Here is a 12,595-nt window from a genome sequence, read left to right as displayed (position 1 = left end):
AAAGGGGGCCTGAGGACGACGGCAGTGATTATTGGTTTACATTTAAATCCTCCTGTGTCTGGACCGGAGCCACGCACCAGAGAGCCAGAAGCAGGTACTAGCAGCATAGGATAGTGGATGAACGCCGCAAATAGCAGAGCAGACAGTTTGCTTCCCCTCCCCAGCGGCTCTCTTGGCAGAGCATTTAAAAAGGGAGATATGGCTGCCTGATTTAAGAAAAACATTGTGGGGTTTGGTGATGATAACGTACGTTTCCATGATGCCTTCCAGAATGCTTTCCCATTATTATTTCATTGAATTCTCACGCGTCCCAGAGGGAGGTAAGACAATACTGGATTACAGTGAAGGAAATGCAGTCTCTACCGCGTACCTGCCACGTGGCTGTGCAGGTGATTTAAGCGCTCCGAGCTTACTTCCCTACGTTTTAAAACGGAGTTTAATAACACCCTCCTCTTAGGAGTGCTGTGAAAACGATATGAGATAATGCAGGAGCCGTGCCAGCTGCAGAGTAAGTGCTTCACTAGTGGCAGCTGTGGTTGCATTGAGGCGGGGAGGAAACACAGGTGAGGAAACACAATCAGTTTGCCTGCGAAGATCACACCTTTAGTCACTGGCCAAACCTGAACGTAAACCTGATTCTGCCTCCGATGTTTGTCCTCTCCGCAGGACACCGTAGCCAGCCTGTGGGAATCAGGGTATTCAGCACAATCCCATTCTTTCTTTCTTTTTTAAAAATATATTTTTTTATAGATTTCAGAGAGGAAGGGAGAGGGGGAGAGAGATAGAAATATCAATGAGAGAGATTCATTGATTGGCTGCCTCCTGCACGCTTCCCGCCCCCCCCCCCCCCTGCCCCCACTGGGGATCGAGCCCACAACTTGGGCGTGTGCCCTTGTTGGGAATCAAACCCAGGACCCCACCGTCCACAGGCCAACGCTCAGTCCACTGAGCCAACACGGCTAGGGCCAGCACAGTCCCATTCTGAGGAAGCTCTTCCTCCATTCCGCCGGGGCACTGACCTTTCCCATGTCTCCTTTTGTGTGACCCGCAGAACATCATCAAGAAGGTGATCGGGCAGAAGTTTGTGTACAAGTTTGTCTCCTTCCCGGAGATCCTGAAGATGGACCCCCACGCCCTGGAGATCAGCCGGGAGAGCCTGCTGCTGCAGGACCGGGACTGCAAGGCGCCGCCCGAGGGCCGCGAGGCGCACCGGCACGGCCTGGCCGCCCTCAAGGGCACCAGCCGCAACGAGTACCTCCACTCGGGCCTGTACTCGTCCTTCACCATCAACTCCCTGCAGAACCCACCCGAGCCCTTCAAGGCCATCAAGACGGAGAAGCTGGAGGAGCCGCCGGAGGACAGCCCCCCCGTGGAGGAGGTCAGGACTGTCATCAGGTTTGTCACCAACAAAACCGACAAGCACACCAGCCGGCCCGTGGTGTCCCTGCCCTCCACGTCGGAGGCCTTCCTGGCCTCGTCCGTCTCGGCCAAGATCTCCTCCCTAATGCTGCCAAACGCCGCCGCCAGCATCTCGTCCGCCTCGCCCTCCTCCTCCCGGTCCCCGTCCCTGTCCCCCAACTCGCCCCTCCCCTCAGAACACAGAAGCCTCTTCCTGGAGGCCGCCTGCCATGACTCGGATTCCCTGGAGCCCTTGAACCTGTCGTCGGGCTCCAAGACCAGGTCTCCGTCTCTCCCCCCGAAAGCCAAAAAACCCAAAGGCCTGGAGATCTCCGCGCCTCCGCTGGTTCTCTCCGGCACTGACATCGGCTCCATCGCCCTCAACAGCCCGGCCCTGCCCTCGGGATCCCTCACCCCCGCCTTCTTCACCGCACAGGTAAGAACGGAGACAGACTCTGCTCAGGAGACGGGAAGGGCCACCAGACCACCTTCCTTTTGCCTCCAGAGGATGATCCGAGGGCCCGCGTGACAAAGTCCTGTGAGAACGTGAAGGGAAGTTACTTTCCCCACCCCCAGGCCAAGGTATCCACAGGAGACGAGGCGGGAGACGGGCTACAGGGGATGCTTGGCTGGTTTCTTGCTCTTTGTGGCCCTCGGAGCAGGTCCAGTGATGTCCTGGGGAAGCTGGAAGGGGCCAAGGGACACCTGGGGAGGCATGTGGGCCGTATGAGATTTTTTATGGCCACGTCCTCTCTGGCGGGGGAACTTGATAAGTAGCCATTTGTTTTCTGTCGACGAGACAATAGATGTAGCCCTAGCTGGTTTGGCTCTGTGCATAGAGCATCGGCCTGCAGAGCGAAGGGTTCCGGGTTCAATTCCGGTCAAGGGCACGTACCGAGGTTGTAGGCTCCTCCCTGGTCAGGGTGTGGGCAGGGGGCAACCGATCGGTGTTTCTCTCACGTTGATATTTCTCTCTGTCTTTTCCTCGCTCTTCCACTCTCTAAAAATCAATAGAAAAATATCCTCGGGTGAGGATTAAAAAAATAAATAAGATGTTAACTGTTGCAGCCCTTATGGGTCTTGTAGTCCCTTATAAGGACTAGCAGCCAGGATGACAAGGGCCAGACCAGTACTGAGTGGAAGAGCCAGTGAGAGCAGAGGTACTGTGAGGAAGCCCAGGACGGGGAAGACAGCAGGGATATCTGTGGTGAGATTAACTCGAAGGAGAAGGCAGATGCTCCTTCTTGTCCCGCTGGCAGTTTTGCCAAGGCAAAGCGCTTGCCTGGTGTTTGCTGCTTCCTCTGGGGAACCGGGTGCATTTTGGCAGCAGAGTTAAGCTCATTGGCTTTGGAGTCACAGACCTGGGTTGCGTTGCCAGACGTTGGGCACCATTTAGTGCCAGTGGGTCTTGATCCAGCATCTAGAAGGGTTCAGGAAACCTGGAGAAGGGGCTGTGCATAAGTTAAAGTCCAGAGATGAAACATAATTTTGAAAGGCATTTCGGGGAGTAGAGGAGCTTGGCTGAAGACGACCAAGTTCTCCTCGTCTCTGGACCCCTTGCTTTTTATTAACACAAATTGTCCTAAGGCGAGATAGATATACACTTCAAAGGGTAGTGTTTCCTACAGAATCCATTGTCAGAATGGGGAATAGCTTACGCCTGTTCAGGTGTTTGGCCAGTAGGAGGCGATAACTTGCAGATCAAGATGCCCTGAGCTGTCTGGCAGAAAACAATCAATTTAATGCATCCTTTTCAGGTTTGGGGAAATGCCTTTAGCCATTTGAAACAGGCAATAACATATGTGACTCAGCCCATGTTGAGCCCCCAAGTTCCATCAACCTTTCAATTAAACTCTTGCCATTATGACATGCTGGAACTGGCTTCCGGCATTGCGTTCCTGGCTGGACCCCTTGGTGGAATGGGACTGGGCACTTGCTCTCTGAGGCTGTTCCCACGTCTGTGAAATGCGTGACTGTGAGAACTGGATAGAACGGCGCCGTAAGGGAGCTAGCTACAGCTGGCATGGAGCTTTGTGGCACCAGGCGAGGACATGCTTTGGGGGTGGGGGGTGGTGGCAGGAGTAGGAACTCTGTCTGTCTCCTGCCTCTACTCATCGCTGTGATGTCCTTGCTGGTGTAAGCAGCAGCAGCATCCCATATTGGTTTTCTTTTTCAGCCCCATGAAGGAGATACTGTATTGTCCCATTTTCCCAGCTGAGGTACCTGAGCAGCAGAGGGCTGGAGTCATTTGTCCAAGGTTGCACAGCTAATAGGTGGTGGAAGCGAATGTGAGCCCCATTAGTCTGCTCCAGAATCCGTGCTCTGGACATGGGTACTCGCTGGGAAAATGCCCAGTTGTCCTTGATCGTAACAGTCTGCGCAGCATCTGCAAGCAGCTCTTCCCATTCTCCTCTCCATGGCTTCTCCCCGACACATCCGTGGCCAGGGATTTGGTGTCAGCTCAAGCTTGTGAGCTGGTGCTACGGAGGCTGCCCCCTCCCCCCGCCCTCCCCCCCTCCCCCAGAGGGGAGAGCTAAGGCAGTTAGTTACTGGGCAGAATTGTGCTCTTCAATTGGGCATTTTCCAACCAAGCAAAACTGTCCGGTGGCCAAGGACTGCTGAGTAAATGCCTCGGAAACAGTGGCCTGAAGTAGCTCCGAGAAGTAACGTGAGAAGCGGGGCAGGGTGGACAATCTCGAGATCCCCTCCCCTGGCCGACTTTGTGTTTACAATGTAAGGTTTAGAGAGGCCTCCAGCCAGGCCAGGGCCAACTCTGATTTCAGTGTCTGCTTTCCTGAGCGCCCGTTCACCGTCTCTGACCAGCCTGGGCCGGCTGCCAGCCCTGCGGTCATCTCGGAGGGAATCGGCTCAGGCGAGCCCTGTGGTTTTGGGCCTGGACACTGAATGGTGGGGGGCTCCACTCAGTGGGATGAAGGCTGGTCTGGCTGGACTGGGGAGAGGGGGAGGAGGCCCGGACTTGAGATGGGGCAGACGGTGGATGCAAAGCTCAGGATGGGGAGAGAGATGCTAGAAATGGCCTAGAACCAGGGCAGGAAAGCGTAGGAAAGCCAGGTGACCCGTGTCGAGGACAGATGGGAGTGAGCAGTCCTCAGCCAACCTGTGAGGGCTCGCGCTGTGAAGTGTGAGTGAGCAGCAGGAGTCCCAGAAGAGGGACCAGGGCTTCCTGGAGGGTGGAGGCAGAGGGCCAGGTCTGAACCGGAACAGGAGTGGAGGCGGGGCCTGGGCTGAAAGGGCCTGTGGGTGGGGGAGGGGTGTGAAGGAAGCACACCACATACTGGGTCTCTGCACAGGGTCAGGGGAGCCAAGGGCTGCCTTTGGGCAGTGGCGTCGCAGCACTTGACATCCCTTCACCTTCCAGCAGGGTCGGCTCTGCCCCCAGCATGGGTATAGGTGGCCAAGGCTGACAGGAGGGGGAGAAGGGTGGGGCGCCAGCACTGAAAGTGGCCACGAGGCTAGCTACTGTATTCCCAATACATTCCGTTAACACTTAGAAAAACAGCTAAGATGTACGTGCAAACATCTCAAATCCTGACATCGGTACACATTTTGGACTGTGGAAATACAAATGCTACTTTGTATCTAGTCAAAGGATTAAAAATGGATGGGTGTGCGTTTGTGGCCATGGATGAAAGATGGCTAGGCTTTGTAATTTAGAAGACTCTCCGTCTCTTTAGAACTTAAGAGATCTTCATTGGCGGGTAAGTGAGGAGGTAAGCTCTGGACATACTGGTTATTAAATGTTAACGTGGCTGGAACCTGGCTCTCAAGTGACACGCAAACAGTTCTTAAGCCACCTGAGCCTGCGGACGGGAGTCTCACAGGATGGAGAGGAGCCGAGCCGTCAAGCACCCGCCGACGAGGCTGGCTTGTCTGTTGTGGAACATTAAGTACTTTTCTATATACAGCGGAGAGTGTCTCCCAGGAATAGGTGAAATACATTCAGTAAGTGTGTCAGGTAGACTTAATTAATCACCAAGGACAGCAGTCTTTAATACCTGTTGAGCATTTGCTGTGCCAGGAACGGATGAAGAGCTGTCATCCTCCCCACTTTAAAGAGTAGGAAATGGAGGCGGACAGCAGTTCCCTGGCTACTAAGAGGCGGTAAGCCTGGCAGAACTCATGGGGAATTGTGGCGTCTTAACCGTCAGGCCAGATGGCCTGGCGCACTCGTGACATTGCCTCGGATTAGAACAAATGGGAAGCTTATCCCAAAACAGGTATTCATCCCAGTAACAGGGCAGCTCATTCCATCTGTAGGAAGTGCCGTGGAACCAGATTCAAATAATTTGGGATAAATCAGTGTGCCTTTCAGCAGCTTCAGTCTGAGGACCTTTGAGTGTCTGAATCCAGCGCACTGAGCAGAGCAGAACTTGAACTTTGGCTTAAGCCAAATGCTCCAGATAATGAACAAAGCTGCTCAGGCCAGTTCTAGGAAAAAACAACACCGTAACATCCAGCATGATGCAATCCGAGCTGCGCTGCCTTTGCCGCGGTGCTTACACAAAGCGCCTACTGACATCACCGTCACCCACAGCGCAGAAGCACCCTGGGCCAGGAGTTCGCCTACGAGAATCCACGCCAGCACTCACAGCTCGCAGGTTTCTCTGCCCTCTGGCTGGCAGGCAAGCAGGCCTCCTGCTGTGTGTGCACAAGCAAATGCAGCCCTTGGCACTCGCTGGGAAACCCAGAGTTTTGGCTTCACACCCAATCTGCCAAGAAAGGATCGACGCCCCTGCCCGGCCCCCTCCCTTGCCCCCCCCCCCCCCCCCCAAACCATTGCCTGGGAGACTAATTCTCATCAGCCCCACATCCGGAATCCGGAGTGGAATCTGGAAAACCCAGTTCAGAGCTTTTGAAGAAGCTGGTAAAGGCTATTTTAGCAGCAAATTCTAAAGTACCGTATTTTCCGGCGTATAAGACGACCCCCTAATTTTACAGTTAAAACATAGGCCTAGGCCTATATTTGCTGTATAAGACTACCCCCCACTTCAAAGAAAAGACTTACTTTGCCGTCAAGATCTGCAGGTAATTTTTGTGCAATTTTGGTCTTTTGCCCCCAATTTTTGGTTGACTTTTTTTCGTTTCAAAAGTCTTATATGCTGGAAAATACGGTACTAAGGGCCATGGATAGGGAAAAAGAAGCTTGGGAGGCCCTTTTAAAAATGTTTGTAACCCAAATAAAGGATGTCCACTGTAGAAAACTACGAAAATATAGATAAGAAATGAGAGTCTGAAATGGGATCCTGTTTTGTTGTACACTAAGTCTGGTTTAATATTGGGGGCGGGGGCAAACTGAATAAAGACAAAAGTTGCTACAAACTTTTTTCCACTAGAATGTTTAAGGGGAGGTAACTTGTCCATACCTCCCTTTTAAGAATTGCTAAGGCCATTGGCATGAAAGAAAATGAGAAGTAAACAGTGCACAGCCATGCAGAAATAAGAGTGGTCAAGTTTTCTGAGGTGGTGAGGCTTGTGTCTGGTTCCTGGCTGGCGCACCTAGCCGCCCTGCTGGAAGAAGTCAGGCGACACCTGCATCCAACACAGTCTCTGTGCTTGCTTTCTCAGACACCAAATGGATTGCTCCTGACCCCGAGCCCACTGCTCTCCAGCATACACTTCTGGAGCAGCCTTAGTCCTGTTGCTCCACTGAGTCCCGCCCGGCTGCAGGGGCCGAACACGCTGTTCCAGGTGAGTGCTGGGAAATGACCTTCTACTCGGTGCACGTCTCAGGGGATTGTTCCCCCATAAGCCCTGCAGAGGCAGCAGTGGGTTCTGCCCTGTGTTTGGTTAAAATGTTAAGTTTCCAAAGGGGGTTTCCTTAATGGAGCTGTGTACAAAAGACAGCCTTCAAAGGCAGGCATAATGGAGTCCTCAAATAGGAGGAAGGGTGCCTTCGGGAAGTGTTCTGGAATTTTCATTGACCATGAAAACTGGAACTTTATTAAGGGAAAGGCAAGACTTTAAAAAATGATATCTTATAAAAACCTCATAATACTTAAAAATATCACTGTATCAGTCAACAGTGAGATCACTTAAAAAATAGTCAACAATTTTTCCATGCTATAATAGAAAAGTTATCTGTGTAACTCCATGATACATAATCAAGTTCTCCTTGTTCCATTGTAAAAAAGAAAAAAAAAGAAAAAAAAGAGTATGAAGGCATTTGATTAAAACTAAGTCTTAGGGCTTTATCTGGCAAAACTCCCTGAACTAGGTAAGCACATTCATTACTCATGAACGAACTAGGATCTTGCAGTAGCATCACTTGTTATCAAGTGGAAATCACTATTTCCTCTCTGAGATCCAGACTGTTCCTCACTGACCAAGATGTTACTGTTTGAATATGTGAGTGTAGAACAGAAAGGATTCTGGGGACAGGAATGGAGCAAACTGGATAAAGTGCCAGCTCCCTCTTTGCCTAATTCTAGCCTCACCCGTCTCATCCACCCTGCACCGCTTACCTGCCCCCCACTGTGGCTCACCCAACGTCAGCTAAAGCTCTTCTGATCGTGTTGCATCTGGCACTCACCAGTTTGCACTGTGATAGACTGTGGGCCCTCAGGAGGCCAGAACTGTACCTTGTTTGCCTGTGGAGTGCCATCAGCATCTAGCACATTGCCTGGCACACAAACAATGCTCAGTAATTATCACTGATTGACTGAATGGATGGTTGCCTAAGGTTTTGTCAAGAAAGTAAGTGTTAAAAAGGTCAAGTCTCCTTGCTTTGATGAGTGGGCCATGTTGCTTATCAGGGTTAATAGTTACCTCCTCTTATACAAGGAAGGAGCTATACATGGTGGGATTTAGGGTGTTCTCTGAGGAAGGGTGGGGCTAGGGCGGTTTTGATTGCTATCTCGCTTCTCTGGTTTCCTAGTAGGTAGGAGGTAGGGTGTCACGATATCACTGTATCCCTGGAGTAATAAGGTTTCTCCTCCTGGCCCTTCTTCCCGTTACATGAAATTGAGCTACGGTTTTGCCAACAGGTTGATTCATAGCCATTCTACCTCAGGCAGGGAAACCAACCAGAAACAGCAAGCAAACAGCAGTGAGCAAATGTAGTTTCAGTAACCGTTTAGATGCAACTTGATGGAAAGCTAAGACCTTACTTCCCTCAAGCCTGCAGTTAGAGCAGCAGGTCTAGGGTCGGAGCTCAGGCGCAGAGCAGAAAGGAGCCGAGCCGAGTGGTGATGGGTGCAGTGCGCCCCCCCCCCCCCCCCCAATGGCAGCACGGGCTGCAGCACTGCTCTCATCCGAGACTGACGTAGGGCCTCTGTGGGACTCGGTAGATGTGAGTAAGGAATCCACTTCTCTCCTTACTAGAAAGTCTGCCACCTGGTTGGTGTAGGGCGCGGTGACCTCTCAGGGAAGCCATGGGAAACTGCTAATGTCAACCTTTACCACATTGCTTGGGAGTTCTTTGGCATACCTCGCCTTAGATACTAAACCTTTTCTAGCCCATGCTCCTCACAGTATCAGTGGGTAGTGTCCTCGATGATTTTGTGCATTGTCAGCATATCTGCTGCTCCAGGAACCACACTTTGAGAAACTCTGCAAGCCAGTCGTTCCCTATTTACATTTAGAATTCTGCAAAAGAAACCGCTGCATTTTAAGGCTACCTGCTCACAATTTCAATTTTACAAAATGCACCTGTCCCCTCTCCTGCAGCTATTCAAAATGCAGTGGGCAAAAGTACATTTGCAGTTGTGAAAACATGGGAGTTTATTCTTGTGTTAGTATTGACTATTATTTTCCATACACACTGTAAACCTACTTTTGCCCAGCCCTGTACAACCCAGGCAACCATGACTGGATGGCCAATAGGGCCTTGCACCCTCTTTTTGGCTTGAGTCCATGAGACGAAGGAAAAATCTTTTCAATTATTATTACTCTTCCTATAATAAGAGCAGTTGAGTGTGGTAAGTTGACATTAGCAGTTTTGAAAATAGTAAAGAACAAGGCATAGTAAGAGGAATAATATTTTGGGGGAGAATTTTTCTAAGAGTTTGAGCCAAACTGATGACATATGCCAGGGAGCAAGATCTCAAATGCTCCCTGTACTTTCTGATTTTTAAAATTAGATACTTCAAATGATAGATTTTCAAAATTCCTGAGTATCAACAGTGTCTCTTTTCAACTAATGGAAATAATTTTCTTTAAAAAATAACAAGCCTCTTTCACATATGCTATAAATGCGTAGGAGGACGAAGAAAAAAAAATACAGTAAGTCTTAAATGGCACTGGCAAATGTCCTGCTGTGATGATTAGAAAAAGAGATCAGAATCCGTAGAGTGACGATGACAGAGCTGATAAGTCTTTGCACAGAAGGTCCCCTGGTAGAATTGTTAGAGCAGATACTGAAGAAATGAGGGGAAGGAGAGAAGGGAGAGGCATGCTTTGTAATCCAGACATGACTTAGAGAGGACAAAGACATATTGTGTTAAATCTAAAAGTACACCCCTGATTTACAAATAAAGTGCCATCAGTTTCAACTGGACAGCTTAGCATTTTAAGTTTGTCTGTAGGATATCTGTTCCATTTTTGAAACAGACGATCAAATTTGGACTAGGCCTACTAGGTACAGATAGATCTTGAGACGAGATGAAGCTAATTAACTTTTCACTGAGAATAACCTGTTATTTTAAATTCAATAAATCTAACCCAGCAAATATTTGTAATGCTCTGAGGCAGGGACTTAGGGTTGATATAGTATGTGAATAATAGATATGTAAACAAAGTTCTATAAGAACCCAACAATAATAGCTCTTTCCTGGTGGGTAGTGGACAAATGCTCCAAGGAAGTGCACCTGAGCTAAGTAAGCTAAGAAGGGATTGGATTTTATCAAAGAGTAAAACACACTTTAGATTAATAGAGCTTTTGAATATGGAAGTACAGTACAGTCTGTTCAGGAAAATACTGGGTAGTAGGAGTCAAGATTGGAAAAGCAGCTGTGGGACTTGAATAGTATGCTCAGAGCTCCTACCTTAATTTCTTAAGTGATAATGGAAGGCTTTTAAAGCTGAGGTAGACAATCCCTAGAAAGATCATTAAGTGATTAAAAAACTGGAAGAGCTATTAATAACAGTAGTTAACATGCACTGTATATCAGACATAAGCACTTTTTGTGGCTTCTCATTTAATACTCAAAATAGTAATATTTAAAGAAACTAAGGCCCAGAGATGTTGCTTCCATTTACTGAGATCACATGTTATTACGTGGCAAAGCTCTTAAGTTTAGGGTTGTACTACTCATAACCACCATCCTCACTGACTTAAAAACACACACAGAAGAACAAGTTTTGTGGGGAAGAGACATTGGTGGTATTTCTAACTAATAACAGGAAATGACTAAGTCCAGTATAACTGAAAAGTTTGAGGAATGTTGCAAATTTAAGAAAAGGGACAAGGGGGTAGGTTTAGCGCCCATAAAGATGACTATGACACATGCCACAAAAGGCAGGCTAACCAAGGGAAACTGTGACAATTGAGTGTATAGAAATAAAAAAAGGGCAGAAATCACTAATATATTTTTAAAAACAGAGACTAACCCAAAAGCTGACTCTTTTGAAAACAGCAGTAAGATGGACAGAACCACTGAGAGGTACAAATAAATGAAAATGAAAATTCACAATCTGCTCTTTCTCCAATGTTTATCTGACTCAGCAATTCTCAACCAGTATGATGCAAGAATTTTTAAAGCATCAAGACATGGCTAGTGAGGGGCAGGCAGGCAGTGACCTCTTTTCCCTTACGTTGTCAAATAAAAAAATGAAATGAGCCAATACAGCAGTAGCCGTCCAGTGTGAATGAATCAAAACTGTATATATTTTTTTGGAGTACCACAGGATTTTACTGATTTAGTTTGTGTGTCATGAGATGAACAAGGTTGAAAATCGCTGCTCTAGGTCAATAGGATCAGAGGTTAGGAACACAGATGTGCAAGTAGATTTTATAACCCGCTTGAAATGGATAAAATTCTATATATATATATAAAAAAAACCCACCCAAAATCCAAAGTGTCAGAAAACAAAAACCTATATACGCTAATAACCATTAGAGAAATTGAAACAGTAATTAAACAATATCCCCCTCCTCAAGCCCCACAAAAAACCAAATTGGGTGATTTGGCATAGATAGCAGTTTAAAACTTAGCTTTTCTGCTTATTACCTATATAACCTTTAGCCAACCCTGAACTTATCTGAACTCTGTTTTCTTCACTATAAATCTGAACTCTGTTTTCTCCTTTATAAAACGGGGAAAACCAAACTTACCTTACAGTCTTTAGATCGCAAATAAAATGACAACCGTAGATCAACTGTAAGGCACCAGACACATTAAGTCACTAAAATAGCTTGAAAATTACAAAAGTGTTTACTTGTTCTTCAAATATTTATTGTACTTCTAATGTGTACCGGACTCTAGTTTAAAATTTAGTGAAGTTTAATATTAAATTCCTATTAAGCCTAGATAAATTAAACTAGAAAAGGGCCCGGGAGGTCATTCTGACACATATCCTAGACAATGAATATCTAATCAAGGCCTTTAATTATTCTTGTTCAGTTGGAATATAGTTGTTATACTTCTTTCAGACCTGAAAGTTATCAAAGCATACATACCTTTATCCTGTTTGTCATCTTAATTACCAGTAATACTGAAATTAACTTTATTAAGTTTCATCATGCATGGGTGGCCTCACTGTGAAGTTTGATATTTTGCTTTTAATTAGAAAGAATACTTTCTCAGCCCCCAAATCAAGATATTCTTGCTCTCTAAATCTTTTAAGATTAAAAACATTCCTCATTTTTAATAGTTAGAGGGAAGCAACTTTGTAGTACTCTGGAAAATTTATGGCTAATTTCAAATTACAGTATTAGAAATTACTGCTTTCTATGTAGAGTCAGTTTTGGTTTTGAAAATTAATTTTTCTCTATGTAGCTTGGAATCTTTTTGTTGTTAATCCTCACCCATTGACTTTTAGAGTGGGAGGGAGAGAGACACAGAGAGGGACACATCAATTGGTTGCCTCCCACATGTGCCCCAACCAGGGCTGAGGATCGAGTCTACAACAGAGGTACGTGCCCTTGATCAGAATCGAACCCAGGATCCTTCAGTCCACGGGCTAGTGTTCCAACCACTGAAACAAACTGGCTAGGGCAGTAGCTTGGAATTAAAAAAAA

The 12,595-nt window shown here is 47.4% G+C and overlaps 1 protein-coding gene across 3 annotated transcripts in view; it reads left to right on the top strand.

Moving 5' to 3' along the window:
- ELK3 (ETS transcription factor ELK3) overlaps positions 1 to 12,595 on the top strand; it is a 62,460-nt gene that overhangs the window by 47,401 nt on the left and 2,464 nt on the right. Inside the window, exons 3-4 of one of the 3 annotated variants that reach the window (XM_036458736.2) lie at positions 1,052 to 1,834; positions 6,985 to 7,107. In XM_036458736.2, the coding sequence (XP_036314629.1) occupies positions 1,052 to 1,834; positions 6,985 to 7,107 (906 nt within the window). The remainder of the gene's footprint in view (positions 1 to 1,051; positions 1,835 to 6,984; positions 7,108 to 12,595) is intronic. The other 2 variants (XM_036458737.2, XM_045587643.1) reach the window with 2 other exon arrangements.

This window comes from Pipistrellus kuhlii, unplaced genomic scaffold (genome assembly GCF_014108245.1).
Source record: "Pipistrellus kuhlii isolate mPipKuh1 unplaced genomic scaffold, mPipKuh1.p scaffold_m20_p_3, whole genome shotgun sequence".
Taxonomy (NCBI): Eukaryota; Metazoa; Chordata; class Mammalia; order Chiroptera; family Vespertilionidae; genus Pipistrellus; species Pipistrellus kuhlii.
This window is presented reverse-complemented; position numbering and strand designations above follow the sequence as displayed.